Genomic DNA, 15,550 nt, shown 5'->3' with positions numbered 1-15,550 from the left:
CTGTGCAGCCCGACCCTGGAGATGTGTGAACCCTGAAATACCCACCTCTGTGCAGCCCGACCCTGGTGATGTGAGAACACTGAAATACCCACCTCTGTGCAGCGCGACCCTGGAGATGTGTGAACCCTGAAGTACCCACCTCTGTGCAGCCCGACCCTGGAGATGTGTGAACCCTGAAATACCCACCTCTGTGCAGCGCGACCCTGGATATGTGTGAACCCTGAAATACCCACCTCTGTGCAGCCCGACCCTGGAGATGTGTGAACCCTGAAGTACCCACCTCTGTGCAGCCCGACCCTGGAGATGTGTGAACCCTGAAATACCAATCCCTGTGCATTCCCAGGGCATGCTTGCGAGTTTCCCACGACACGCTTAGAGTTGCAGGCCTCTCTCTGCGTCTTCCATGATCAGGCAGTATCCAACACACAGATGAGTGATTACTGTATTGGTGAGATGCGCGTTCTCTAAAGCAAGAGTAGTTTCGTGAATTCGTGGCATCCTTGTTAGAGCTGCAGATTGTTGTTAAACGCATGTGGCGAGAATATCACTCAGAGCTCAGTGGACTGGTGGTTCCAGAGCCGTGGTCCCACTGATGCCTTCTGGGTAATGATCTTGTATATCTGGTATAAATCCCAATGTCCAGCAATGCATTGCGCAACAACGCTCATAAGTGTTAAGGAAACTATTAGACCGATTACGGTAATTGACAAATAAAAACGTTTGTACAACGTGCTGGCACGCGGTCTCTCACACACACACACACAGGTGCCTGCCTCCCTCCTTCCTGTGCTCACCAGTGAAGCTCCCTGATAACTGGCATTCAGAGAGCGGGTAGAGGGCGTCTAGAATGTGGACGCTTTCATTGTTTAAGAGATTTCCAGTCTTAAAGCCACGCCCGTCGGACCCAGGTGAATATCGGGTCACAGCTCTCCACCCCCCTGCTCTCCGGAGAAGAGAAGCCAGTGACCGCACACACACACTCCATGAACAGGCACAGAGAGGTTTTACCTCGACACGTCCTATTTCTAATTGCATCGGATAAAATTAGCCGTGGTTTTGTGCTCTCTCTGAGCCCGAGGCTTGAATCGGCTTTAGGCGAGCCCTGCTCATGACGACTGCAGCCGGGGATAACATGCTTAATCCTGCTCCGCCGCGTTCAGGCAGAGCCGCACCAGCGTTTCCTTACTGTGACGCCTTTTAAAATAACGGTATTATGCTTACATTGGTTTATGTGTAGAAATGCGCGCTGTGGTTACATAGTTCTAGGGGTGTAAACTGTGCTTCTATGCAACGTGAATGTATTATATGCTACGTTAGTAGGAAGGCGTAAATGTGATTGACAGGATATTTTTGTGTAGGCGAACTGTCAATGTAGTTTGTTTTTAGTTTGTAAATCTGACGCCTCAAAAACAATGTGCTAGACAGAGGCGTAACAAGAGGCAATTTTCGGAGGGGTTGGGGCTAAGAAAACATTTTTGGGAAGCTAACTTCCAGCAAAGGGCAGAGTGGAGATGCAGGGGCTCTAAGGAGGGCTGAAAAACCAACAAAAGCCCCATTGTAAGCAAATGGTCTTTTAAAGACCTGTTAAGTGCTCGGGTGCGGCTGTGTGTGTGCCCGGGAAGCTGTCTCAGCCGGGCTGACACACACGACGGGGTGGGGGTTTGAAGCCCTTTGAGCCCAATGGGCGTTGCGCGCCTGGTGCTAGAGGTACACTAATCACCAGACAGTACCCCCCCCCCCCCCGACTTGGCCCTGGATGGGGCACTTTATATAGGGCAGGGAATTCTGTGGCAGATGCACAGACTGATGCTTATGGTAGCAGCAGGGGCATATTACATAACCGTGGCCTGAGTATCAACAGAAGAAGCTTGCAATTACATAGGCACAATTGGATAGCTGTAGTTCTGACATTGCATTAGTTTCTGATATATACTGCAAACCACAGGTTTCTCACCTTAGAATATCCTGCAGTTGTCGAACTGGAGCTGGAAAATTTTCTATAAATGCTTGTGTGCCAACAGGTGGCATCGTATTGGTCTGTTCCGACTCCAAACCTCTGTGGAAGTGACAGAAGGGCCGCATGTAAGTGCCACTTCTGTACCCTGTCTGTTGCTTTCTTTTGCTCTCATTCCAGTGTGGCTCCAGAGCTCTGCTTCCACCGTTTTCAGTCTTCCAAAGATTAAGAAGAACTTTGACAGTGTTCCAGGGAACGATGCCTCATCGAAAAACGACAGGATTCAATCCATCCTACAACTGCAGGAAGCAGATAACGGACATGGGTCCCCATGACGTATACCATTGCTGTCTGGGCTCCCACCACAGCTCAGTCATGTGACAACTGCATCCTAACAAAGGCGATTCAAGACTGGAGGGCAAAGCTATACATCGCTGAACATGAAAGGTCATGGACTTGAACAGGTCCAGCTCCACGTCCCGGACCTGGTGATGTTCCCATGACCACTCCACTGCCTGTGCAAACTCTTAATGTAAGTCGAAGTCCAGACGCAAATGTTAAAGCTGGACTTGACCTTATCTTTCCACTCTCGTTTTTAAGCGAAGATTTGAGTCTCACTTTCTCAAATTCAATGGCCACGGAATTGATATCTCAGATGGCCCCAACAAGCCTCAAGTACGCCAGCCATCGTCAATTCTTTAGCAAATCGAGACCTACAAGGAGTCCATACTGCAAATATTTAATGGCCTTCATGCTTTCTCTGGCGTGCCTTCAGGCCCTATGGAACTGCAGAGTTCTCCAGTCGGGCTACTGCTGGCACGCCTCTCCCAGCACCGTATATTCTCCTGGGATTCATTACTGGGCTGGAACTATCTCTGGTACAGAGTTCTGCTCTGGCCCTGAGATCCCCTTTGGTCCCTGTCACCCTAACTCCGAAACAGACTCCACCAGTGGTCTTTGACACCCATGTCAGATTGAGAGCTGATGTCCTGAGCTCAACTGACGTCACACTGCCAAGTCACCAAAGCGCAAGCAGTGATCATACATCCTAACTCGAACATGATGCATGAACTGGGATGCAACTATCAGCAGAGACTCTATTTTCTTCTTGGTTCAGACTCTGATCATTTGCCACAATAAGGGTGCACCACTAGATACTGATTATGATAGTGAGTGGGATTGCTTGTTCCCCCACCCCCTTATTGTACTGATGGTGCCTTACTCCTTGACCTGCAAAATGCCAGAAGGCTTGACACCTCACATTAAACAGAGCTTGACTCATTTGCAGTGGTGGGTCGAAGGGCAGCTGCTGTAATATATGTACAGCCAGCCTCCATTGAGACTAGGACTATTGGTTTAACGGACATTCTAAAACCTGGGCTTGCGACATTGGAGCCCTTGCGCCATTCAGTAATGCCTTCACCGATGCCTTGATGGCTACCTGGTTGAAACCATGTACTTGTCTGCCCATTAGTTGGAAAGTAGCCAGGTGACATAGTCTTCTGCCTTGTGATCCAAGTTTTCTCACCAAGCACCAACTCCAGAAAGTCTTGCGGTACAGTCTTTAACTAGTGAGGTGAACCATACCTCATTCCCAGCCAATCCCATAGAGAGAGCATCTGAAATGTTTGATGCTTTTGATGAGGAAATGTTTTTTTTCTGCCAGCATGGTACTGGATTCCATAAATGCGCTCTGTCAGTTTGGCAGCTAATCACCTGCATTATTGGACATGGCCAGCGAAACATTGCAGACTGTCCCAAAAGTCAGAATATGAACTTGTGCTGAACTCCTCTCCTTTCAGTGTAATGGACTATGCAAGGAGAATGGGCCTGCTGAGAGGAATATGGGTTCAGTGAATGAGATGTTTCTTCAGGACATGAGGTGCCTGATAAGTCCAGTGTCAGGAGCAGGAAATGTGGCCTGTTTTAGGCAGCATGGTCTTTTGATAAGACCATCAACGACCTTTAGGAAGCTAGCTGGACTAGCTGAAGTGAATGATCTAGCAGGAGTGGTGGTGATCAATGGAGGTGTTGCCTGTGGAAGAAAGCATGATCTAGTGTCGGACACTTTCTCTAAGAGACTATATACATTGGAGAAGGTATGGCATAAGGGAGCTCTGATTTAAGTTCTAAAGTGTGGTTGGCTTTACCTTCCTAGATGCAGAAAAAAAAGTTGCTTACCTTTTGATACTTTATGAAACTGCAGATTTCTCATTGTGGAATATCCCCCAGGTGCCAATCTGGATCCGGAGAATTTTCCTGCAGTGCTCCCACACACTGGTTTTGTATGCCTCTGCGTTGATGTCATACACCCCTAGACGTGGTGGAGTGAAGCTGCATATAAGTGCCACTCCTCCGCACTGACGTCAGTTCTTGTTATTTCACTTTTCGCACCCTTAAATGTGGTTAATTAAAACAGTTGTTGATTACAGTATATTAACCCCTTCGATGCTTGTGACAGAGCGGTTCCGTCATGCGCGTCGGTCGCGCTGTGCGCATGACGGAACCGCTCCGTCACGGCCCTGCCCGTGCACGGAACCTTCAGCACGGCGCGGTAATCCGCGCCGCGCTGAAGGGGTTAATCACTGATTTTGCACCATTTTTAGACGTTAAAAAGAGGCCACTCCATAGAAGGGGCATGTGGGATGGCAGTGAGGAATCCGTATTTAGAGTATCCACCAGAAAGAGTGTTAATGAAGGTAAGTAACTTGGTATTCTGATAAATACTTCTAACCTCATATCCTTCCATTAGAATAGGTACTAAATCGGTATCTTCCAGAAATGCAGGGTTTGAGCAGTTTACTTAAACCAAAAAGTCATTCAGAAGCGAATGGATGAAGTGGCCCTTCTTTCGCAATTGGCTGTCGGGGTAATAGTGCTTTGCAAATGTATGAGCTGATGCCCCTGTCACAGCTTTGCACATATCAAGGACCGGCATCGCAAGCACCAAGGCAATGGCCTTGGCCCTGGCAGAATAAGCTCTCTACCTTCTGAGGGCTGATTCTCGGCTAGTACATAGAAGATTTTAATGGCGATGTCTAGCCACTTAGACTTGGTACTCTACTGCACAGCCTTTCTTGTTTTGCTTAACCCCCTCCACCCACCCAAAAATTTGATTGAACAGTTGTTGGTCCTTGGTAGAATCGAAGTAAAAATTCAAAACCCTTTTCATATCCAACCAATGGAGACTTTACTCCTCTTTCAGGAGACAAGAGGAAAGCAATGAATTTCATTAAAATGATCCGCTGACCGCGAGTCTACTGACTGAGTCAAAACCTTGCGCAACAAGGAAGCCAGAGTCCTCCGCTCCATTTTGTCTGGAATGATGGTGGTGTAGGTTGGTTGCACTGAAAATGTCTGCAGTTCATTCACATAACGAGATGATGTAATTACAATGAAGAAGATAGGTTTCAAAGTCAAGAGACACAGCAAGCAGCAGTGCATAAACTAGAAGGGCATACACGTGGAATGTCAAGACCAAGTGAAGGTCCCACAGGGGCATCACAAACTGGTTCAACGGGAACCTGTGTGTCAAACTTGTGACAAACTTCATTACAACTGGCGATTTGAACAAGGAAAACCAAAAGGGCTGACAAATTTTACAGTGCAAGGTGTTGCTGGGTTAAAGACCAAACGAACAAAAGGATGTCTGTGAGATTCGCTTGTATGAGGTCACTGTCTTGGGTACCACTCCAGATTACACATTTGTCACAGTGCCTAGCACAGATGGATTTCATAGAAGGACGTCTGATGGAGAGGATGGTATTGAGCACTTCTGACGGCAAATCGAGTGTAGTCAATTGTGACTGTTTAACCTTCATGTGAGCAGGTATATGTTGTGGAGGATCCTGCCCCGTTGCTGAGAAAGGAGGTCCTCCCAAAATTGTAGCCTTATTGTAGGACAGAAATCTCAAGCCAGACTTTCATTGAAGAGATTCAGATGGATTCCTCTTGGACAGCAGTCTCTGTAGAAGACCGGCAGACATGCTTCCACTCTTTCACCGCTTATCTGCACTCAGCTGAATCAAGTGATGTGTCCCATAGGCAACACTGCTTGGTAAATAGTGCTATTCCGGGTGTATGACAGAGGCACGCATGGCTAAACCACGCGTGCCTCTACTATGCTGCCCAAAGAACGAATGCTTCTGAAAAACGCATGCCTTTACCACGCATGCCTTTACCATGCAATTTTGTGCCAAAGGCATGATTGGTAAAGGGATGTGTGGTAAAGTTCGCATCCAAGCCCCACCGCCCTTACCCCTAAAACTCTGGCCCCTGCCCTATAAACAGCCCGCCCGAGCCCTAAAATGGCCCCACCCCTAAAACTACCACGACCCCCCCCCCGCTCTGAGTCCTAAAACCTTGGCCCTTGTCCTATACACACACCATGACCACTCCCCCGCCGAGCCCTGAAAACTATCCCCACCTCAAACCTAGAAAAAAAACGGCTCCAGCTCCACTTACCAGTCCGTGTCCTCTCCCAATCCTTCCTCTTCCAATGCCCGCATATCCATGCATCCTGACCACGTACTGCCTTAACCACGCATATCCGTGGTTAAGGAATATGCGTGGTTAAGGCCAGTGCGCTTGTGGGGAAACTGTGCGCATGGCTCTGCCCACGTTGTGAAGGCAGTTCCCTGTGCTGCATCATCTCTATCGGAGGAGAATTCAGAACACCTTGGCCTTCCAAAAAACAAGGTAAGAAGTCTTAAGATCAAAAGAATTTAAAATTGGAGAGAACCCAGGGCCCAGTTGGCTTTTATACACAGTTTTACAAAACATGTGCCCCGTTGTTTCTGGATATCTTAAACCTAATTCTTTTTCCTCTCTGAACCAAACTATGACGGAAGCCTGTACAAGTCATAACCAGGCAGAACCCGACCAAATGCCAATCCTACAGACCCATCTCTGCTCAATCTAGACACAGAACTGTTGGCCATATGAAATATAATTCAATGTCCTCACAGCTACTGGAAGTCTAAAACATGTTTATTAAAGAAATCGTATCACATAGCAGTCGGTGAGAGCGAGTTTTGCCCTCCTGAGTTTGAGCATGCAATGTTAACCCCTCCCACAATACTTCACTATTGAACTTCACTAAAAACCTCACTAAAAACCTTAAAAAGATAAACATATTGTACATTTTTCCAACACTGAGCTAGCGAATCCTTGCTTACAAGCACCAGTATGAAAAGGAGGCTGAATATGTCATAAGCACGAGTACAATGCAGGCCGAAGTATAACGTGGGCACGCAAAGTGGATGGCATGGTTTTCGTTTCAATAATATAAATCAAAAATAAATCATTGAAAAGACCAATCAAGGTCTCAAACAAAATACTGGTGCTCAGACTGGATAGATTGCTGCTGCATATGACCCTCCCTACTGGAACAGGTTTCATACTGGGAGAGAAGAATGCAACAAGATATAGTAAATACTGCAAATCATTGGCACAGCTGGGAAGGGAGGCAAAGAAGCCGTCTTACCTACTTTTGATGCTGAGAAGGCATTTGACCAAGTAAATATGTCTTCCTGCAGGTTGTATGTATGTATGTATGGGGATGGATACCCGCTTTATGTAGGGAACTATGACACAATACTAGAACTCAGGAGCTACAATTATGGCAAATGCTAAACTCTGTGTCCGAATTAGTATTAGAAGGGTGATAAGCCAGGTGTCTGCTGTCAGAAGGGGTTGTTTATCATAAAAGTATTCTAAAAATATTCTTCCTCTCATTCAGTAAATTGCATAATCTGAGGAGGGACCACTATAAATTAGATATGTCCACCAAGGACTGACATTGCTTGTCCCTGTCCCGGTTTTTGTATAAGGTACCGATCTTAGTTTGCCGAGTTGATCGCTTTTTCCTCAAAGACCTCTGATAAAAGATTATGTACCTGGTTTAGAATTGGGTGGAAATGGAAAATATTTGTTTTTCTGGCAGAGGTGTTAAATCCACCTGAGATAGTGGTGTATGGTGGTGGAAATTGCATCTCTAAATTTTCCTGCACTTCGTGAAGCAGTGGATTTTTCTTTGCCATCCAACCAAGGTATGCCTCCATGAGTGTGGAGAGAGAGAAAAAACATAAAGACTGAATAACCCTAGCGTATTCTCACACTGAATAGCCAGGCCTTTGTGAAGGAACTATTGACTCCTGCATAAGCCTCTGTCATTGGCAACAACATTCTAAACCTAAGGATTGCTCTTGACTAACTGAATGGAGTTTGCTTTTTGGAGATGTCTTTTTTTTTTGTGACACTTAAATAATTAAACGTTGACTGTGGGAACGTCATTTTTTAAATTGTAGATTAGCCAGAAATCTCCATATATTACTCCAGAAATACAGTAAAATAATGGGAAGTATTACGCACAAGAATATCCCTTTACCATAGACCGAGCATAGGCATTTGGTTAAATGTGTGCTTGTGTATGCGATCTCCAATTAAAAAGCCAGCTCTGCTTACTTATATGTGCAAGACCTCTCTTTAAACTAACATTGCTGCTGCAATGTCTGATGTGTTCTGACTCCCCAGAACCTTTTTATTCTATTTAAACGAATGCACTTATGCTGTTGATTCCCGTTCCAGCTTTAGGATTTCAGTATATTACTCCTCCTTATTCACAGGGAAACCTGGAATTGAAATACAAACGGTTTAGGCCTGGACTCTAATAGTTGCAAATGTTACTTAACGTAAGAACAGATACATCGCAGAAAACAACCCACCACCTACATTTTTTCTTTTATTTGACAATGATCTTGGGAAAATAAGATAAACATAGCCAATAGCTAACAAATTAGCCTTATTTTCTCCCCAAGTAAATATTTAATTAATGATATTAGCCATGAATTTGATACCATTTATGGAAACATTTTGCTGTGTTTTAAGATTCTTCTTCAAAGATCAGATATTAAAAATAGGGAATTGGTTTACATTATATTGTAAAAGAGTTCTGTTTCAGATATTACATATCCTAATTGGCCAAAGTACTCTATTAGATCTGATGCCTTGTTGGGCAGAGAAGACTCACCTAGATTGGCAGTCATTGTACAATCTCTAAGGTTCATCACAAGTTCATCTCCTGTTTCATGAAAATGCAAAAATGCATAGAGAAAGCGGTTTATCCAGTCACTGTCTGGGCAGTCCTAAATACACACAGATAATTGTGTCCAAGCTTTATCCAGCAGCTCTTTACGAATGTTGGGGGACCAGCCATGATTGTATTCTGACGTCTAGTGACTCTCTTGACGTCCCCGTAATAAAAATGTAAAAACACGTTACCCAGGAGCTTGGTGCTCCCCAAGTTGAGCACTTTGACAGTCAGTCCACATTTACTGGGAATTTGTTTCCCCAGGTATCATTCAGATTCAACTATCCAATGCCCAATCTGTGGCAGTGATTTGGCTGCTAATATATCTGTCGTCTAGGACCCGAGACCTGCAGGAAATTTCTGATTACATGTCTACCTACCCTTAAAGTGCCAAATCCCTGATGCAAATGAATGCAGGAAAGGCAACTTCTTAAAAGAAGGCATGCATTTGGGTCTTGTTCTGGTGTCTTAAAATTGATTTGTGAATCCACCATTTATTTAAGGTCTGGCCTAGTAAGACCTCTTTAGTCGTCTCACTAGCCTTATGTATTAACAAAATAAATCAATAAAATTACACAAATACATGCCTATGTCAGTTTTGTCTCAGCCCTCTCCATCAATTGGTCAGTTGTAGTGTCATTCAAATCTTTATTCTGCCCATCACCGCATATAACATAGGGCAGAGGCTTGCTTTCTTCTGTGATTGGCTCTCTTGCACAGCGAGTGACCGTATTTTGCCTGGTCCAATATGCACATTCACATAAAACTGTTGCATTTTAATGTCGTAACTGGGGAGGCAATCTCTCCTGCCTTCTTTTTTTCCTTATGCTTGGGGCCTGGCAGCGCCCTACACACACATTCTTTTTTTTTTATTCATTTGAATATGCTTGGAAAAAAATGAATAAAGAAGACATGCTTGCCAAGGCAAACTTATTAGTTTTACCACTGCTTGTTTGAAAAAAGCAGTTTCATTCGAAAATCAAATTGACTGCTTGGCCTTTTTATTTAATTACATTTAAGAGCATTTAATGCCAGATACAATGAGTGTTACAGTGAGAAGAAGTGCTAGTACTGCCTATGATCCACCATGGTCAGATCATATATTGACAGTGTAGGTCCCATGGTGTAAGATACAGACTGCCATGCCTAATGAATATTCCTTAGGCAGGTGTCAATTTTTGACTCATTAGGATTGGTCCCAATCACAGGGACGCTGACCTGCAACAGTCAGCGGACACCATCCCTGTGATTGCTTTTCAAAAAAGAAAACTTTTCTTTAAATTTTCTTTATTTTTTGAAAGTTTACTCCTGGTCACTATCTATTCCCCCGAAATGGGTACTCCAATTCACAAAGAAAAAATGGTTCAAAGATGACCATTTTCGTTTTGCAAATAAGTTAACACTTCATCTTGGGAGTTGGTAACTTATCAATGGTTTGCAACTGGAATTCCATAGTGTGAGATAGTGGGTTACTGGTTGACTTGGGTGTGAGTCCTGGTCAAGCAGCAACCGCAATCCTTGCCTGGGAGAGGCACAAGCCAACACTAAATTAACCTGTGCTCAACCCTCTGGTAACTTGGCACAGAGCAGGCAGGCCTAACGTAGAGGCAATGTGTAAAGCATTTGTGCAACACTTCAAATAGTAATAAAGTAAAAACCACCACACAAAGAGTCCCACACCAAGTTAAGCAAATAGAGTAAAATTTACTAAATTTAAACAAGACCAAAATGACAAAAATCCAATCAATGGAACCTTAGTTATGAATTTGTAAATATTTTAGAGAAAATTGTGTCAAAAAGCATCAAACGCAAACTTCGCGGTGGACTGGGTCAAAGGCCGTCTGCGATAGAGCGCAGGTCAGCTACAATCACCAGATTAAGTCCGCTGAAGTTTACCTTCTCAAGTCCGTGCTAAGAGTCCTAATTGCGATGGAGGGGGGGGCCACAAGAAGCAGGGAGAACGTCGCAGGAGGCTGTTGGCATAGCACAAAGAGCCATGTAGGCATTGCGGACGGGCGTTGCTGGAGTTTCGCTTTGGAAGTTCACTGCTAGCCATCAATGCTGTAGCGCAAAGAGGGGGCTGCTGGAGTTTTGCTTTGAAGCGTGGTGTGAGCAGCGAGGTTCCATGTAAACAGTCTGTTCACAGTTGGAATCAGCACACAAGCTTGAATTTAGCTCCCTGAGCCTCACCAGGGGTCAAGGACCTGAGGAGCACCACTTGGGGATCAGGAACTCCCTGTAGCTGGGTCTAGGTACTGGTGCAGAATATTGGGGAGCCTTTTATTTCCCTGAGGCTCAGTTCAGGAGGCCAGCAGACTTACTCTTGGAGTCACTCTGGTGTCCTGGGTTCAAGGGTGAAGTTGCAGGTCCAGTTTTCATCTCACCAAGGCAAGAAGGCAGCAGGTCAGCAAACTAGGGCAGCCATCCCTTCAGAGCAGCAGTCCAGCAGAATGGCAGTCCTTTCAGCAGCAAAGCATTCCTTCTTCCTGGCAGAGTATCCACAGGTCCAACTGTGTACTGAAGAGTTGGTATGTGAGGTCCAGTATTTATACCCAGTTGTGCCTTTGAAGTGGGGACATGCTTCTAGAGGCATGCCTTCGAAGTGCACAGGTGCCCTGCCTTCCTGGCTCTAGACTAATTACACGGCATATACAGCCCTTTGTTTGGAGACAGGACACAGCCTATTCAAGTGTAAGCGAAGGTGGGTCCAGCTCCTTCCTCCCTCCCTCCCTCCCAGCAAGCCAGTGATGGCCCATTCAGTCACCCCTAACTCCCCATGGTGTGCAGCTGTCTAGGAGGAAAACATAAAGTCCAACTGTCAACTACACCCAGTGATGTGCCCCTGAGACAGGCTTGCAGATACCAAATGCCTACGGCATAAAAATGCTAACTTTCTAAAAGTGGCATTTTCAAAATTGTAATTTAAAATCCAACTTCACCTCGTCTGGGAAAAGGCTTACTTTGACTGGTCGATAATCTCAGTTTAAAACTGCACATACTAAGGCTGCAATGGCAGGACTGAGACATGTTTAAGGTGCTACTTAAGTGGGTGGCACGATCGGAACTGCAGGCCCACTATTAGCATTAAATTTACAGTCCCTGGACACAGGTAGTGCCATATTACTGGGGACCTATAAGTAAATTAAATGTGCCGGTTAGGTATAAGCCTTTCTTACCATGTTTTAAGGAGAGAGCACAAGCACTTTAGCAGTGGTAAATGGCGCAGAGTCCTAAAGCCAACAAAAACGAATTCAGCAGAAAGTGGAGGGCAAAGGCAAACGTTTTGGGATGACCCTGTAGAGAGGGCCAGGTCTAACACATAGGTTAACAAATCCCTGTTTGGAAGAGATGGCCACAACTCACACCTTCCAAATCGTGATTTGTAAACCATATCCAAGTCTATTTTAGGACTGTGTAAAAGTTTTAAAACTCCTAAAATGGAACATCTTACTGGTGGTAAACCTATAAATTTTGTGAACCAAAGAGTTTGCGACTGCTAAAAGTTTCATAATTTGGCCCTGTGTTTTTGAAAAAGATATTTGTGCAGTCTGTCTTTTCATATGAAAATTATCTGGCCAAATCCATGCATCTGAAATGTCTATTTATCTCAGTTTATGTGACTTGTTCTTTGTGAGACCCTTGTTAAAAAGCTTGAGTTGTGTGTTTTATGTTGTCTTTACCTACATGATGAATCGACATATTGCCTGAGAATGAACTGTGCTGCAAAAATAATAGGCTGAGGTTATATCTCCGCCTCTATGGCAGCATGTTGCACTATTATTGGCGCTGCCCTGCTCCTGTTGGAAATGCTGCAATGCCTTAGGTGTGCTGTAGGTTAGGAAATCATGATGTAGTCTCAGAGTTGGTGGTTTGAGGTGTAGCATGTAGAATGTGATTCCATTGGAAAAGTCACCAGCATTAATCAGGGATAGGTGATGTGTCATTGATGGAGATGTGCAACAGCATCTTCTCCGTGTGTTTGGTTGTTTACTGGTTGATTTTGTGTTCCTAGTTTAAGATATGGAACTGGTTAAGACTTAATTACTTTGTTGTAGAGGCACCCTGCCTCCACTCTGTTACTCCCATTGTATATAATGAGCAAAAATGGGCTGAATTTGAAACCATCCGAGCAACCGCAACATATAAAATGATTTCTGCTGTCTTTTGTTGTTCTTAGACGGAAGGAAGCAAGCTTCAGAAGGACCTGAGGACCTACTTGACTTCTGTGAAAGGTAAGGTCTACCCTTAGCATCCACCAGCTCATCAATAGTGTGTTGGAGCTTAGGCCAGTCAAACATTTATCTCCAGAGGTGCAACCTTTCTAACAGCATAAGAGGTAAAGGGAGAAAACTATCACATGATAACATCTCATTTTAGTGAAACCAATGTGTTCATACAATAATCCGCTCCACTACCTAATTTGGGTTTGGTAGGGTATAATTATAAATTTAGAAACAAATCAATGTAGACCAATGTCAACGTAATCTGATAAAAGTACAGAAAGACCAAGATAAGAACAAATCTCTTGAAGAGATTTACCCTAAATAATACAAAGCAGATGACTTGCTCTATGACGATGATGCAGACGATCAGAAAAAAAGAATGGTGTATTAAATTTCATCTGTTGATTCTCCAAAGTAGGCATGAGCAAGCTATCTCTCCTTACTCTACCTTAAAAGAGGCAACCCTAAGCTAAGAAGCATTCGGTACGGGTGAAATCCGAAAGGTGTCAGCTGTCGAAGTCTTCAGTAGAAGGCACTCCAACCATGGGTCAAGTAGCATAAAGCCACACAAGCTGGAGCACAGGTCTGCTCCATGTGAAAACTGAAGATGACTCTCCCTTTCCTTGCTTCGTCCAGCATAAAATATCAATTGCAGTCAGAGTAGACAGCCCCATGTGATCTTTGCTGGTGAATTTCCATAGCTCGAGTACAATTGGATACTTTCACCACCTTTCCCACATCGATAAGTTGCAACTTCGCTCATCCTTGGTCATTACTCTCCTCTCCCATGAGAACTCCTTGCTCGTTAGCGCTTCTCCTTGCCAACTTCGTATTCCATACCTTGCTATCTAAAGAAAACTATGCCCGGCTATGCTAACTAATGAGGCTCTCTCTCTCCATACATGCAGTGGAAACAAAATACAAGTACATACATTCTACATAGAAGGTTAAATACGCATTACGTGTTAAACTCTAACCGTGAGCATAGACCAAGCGGTTTCTCGGGCCTACTCGACAATTTTAGTGGTGCACAGGGTTACAGAATATGTGCGCATTTCTACACACATAATAACTACAGCTCCTTAATACATGTATAAATTGTAAAGAATTGCAAAGATGTCATTCTAAGTTCACCTACATGAAATGGATTCTTGTTACACGTATAAATGTTTAAACATTAGTTTACACATATTCAAATTTAATAACCTCACAATAGGATACATTTATATTAACTTATCCTGTCACATTAATATGTAAGATTCACATTAACCTTTATTGATCACGTTCTATATACAATAATTTCATGTGGAATACTTTAAATATGCAATACTCCACTCCCATTAGTAATGTTAATTAAGCAGAATATATTCAAGTGCTAACTACACATGAATATGATGCACTCTTACGATGTCGCAGATGGGATCATGATTACACTTATCCAATCACACCTCTGATGGAGAATCAAGCCAACACAGAATCTCTTATCTCTTGATCTTATCAGATTAACCAAGTTAAACCTTTGTTGTGGCAATTGCTGTTCTCTTGAACTCCTCCAGATGCTTCATCTCATTTAAATATTAGTTCTGTTTCCTTTCCTGCGTCAAGCCCTCTCTTTTTCATGATATTCCTTTTTGCTCCTTGTATCTCCGGTACACCTTCACACCCACAATCCCTGCACAAAGTGTAGTATTCAACTACAGTCTCAAAATAGAACCCACTATACCACTTCCCAAATCTGCAAACCATCTACCTACAGCACTAAATCCATGTCCAACCGAGTCCAAACACCTTCTGCTGCCAATCCACTCACTTCATACTGTAAGTCAGTAATATTCCTTTTGAACTTCTGTAAGTATTTACTTTTGTCTGGGCCGCAAGTATAACACTGTTGGACTTTTAACATCCAGCAGACTCCGCCTTCTTTTGCGAGCAGAATGTCTAATGCAAGACGGTTTTGCAAAACCATATCCCTGATAGCAACCATTTCCGTATTCTCGGGCAACAAAGATCCAGCTGTACTAGTAGAAAACATCAACTACAGTGGAAAGTTTTCTAATCTTGATGTCATTCAATGTCACCCCTACTCCTGATGTTATTGCTCCAAAATATCTCCCTCTATTTCTGCAGCTGTGGCACTTTGTTTAGACCTAGGTTTTACCTCCCACACAGGATGATCACAATTGTTCTTTGGAAACACTACTCCTACATAACAGTACGGCAACTTAAAATAAGCATTCTCCCACAAATAACATAAAATCCAGGAATCACAGGATCTGTTCCACC

The 15,550-nt window shown here is 44.0% G+C and overlaps 1 protein-coding gene across 12 annotated transcripts in view; it reads left to right on the top strand.

Annotated features, from left to right (window-relative positions):
• Positions 1–15,550, top strand: part of BIN1 (bridging integrator 1) — a 555,217-nt gene that overhangs the window by 188,602 nt on the left and 351,065 nt on the right. For all 12 annotated transcript variants that reach the window (XM_085646006.1, XM_085646002.1, XM_085646003.1 and 9 more), the window contains exon 3: positions 13,222–13,276. In XM_085646006.1, coding sequence (XP_085502132.1) covers positions 13,222–13,276 — 55 coding nt within the window. The remainder of the gene's footprint in view (positions 1–13,221; positions 13,277–15,550) is intronic.

This window comes from Triturus cristatus, chromosome 3_1 (genome assembly GCF_964204655.1).
Source record: "Triturus cristatus chromosome 3_1, aTriCri1.1, whole genome shotgun sequence".
NCBI lineage: Eukaryota > Metazoa > Chordata > Amphibia > Caudata > Salamandridae > Triturus > Triturus cristatus.
The sequence above is the reverse complement of the archived record's forward strand: the minus strand, read 5'-3'. Positions and strand labels throughout refer to the sequence as shown.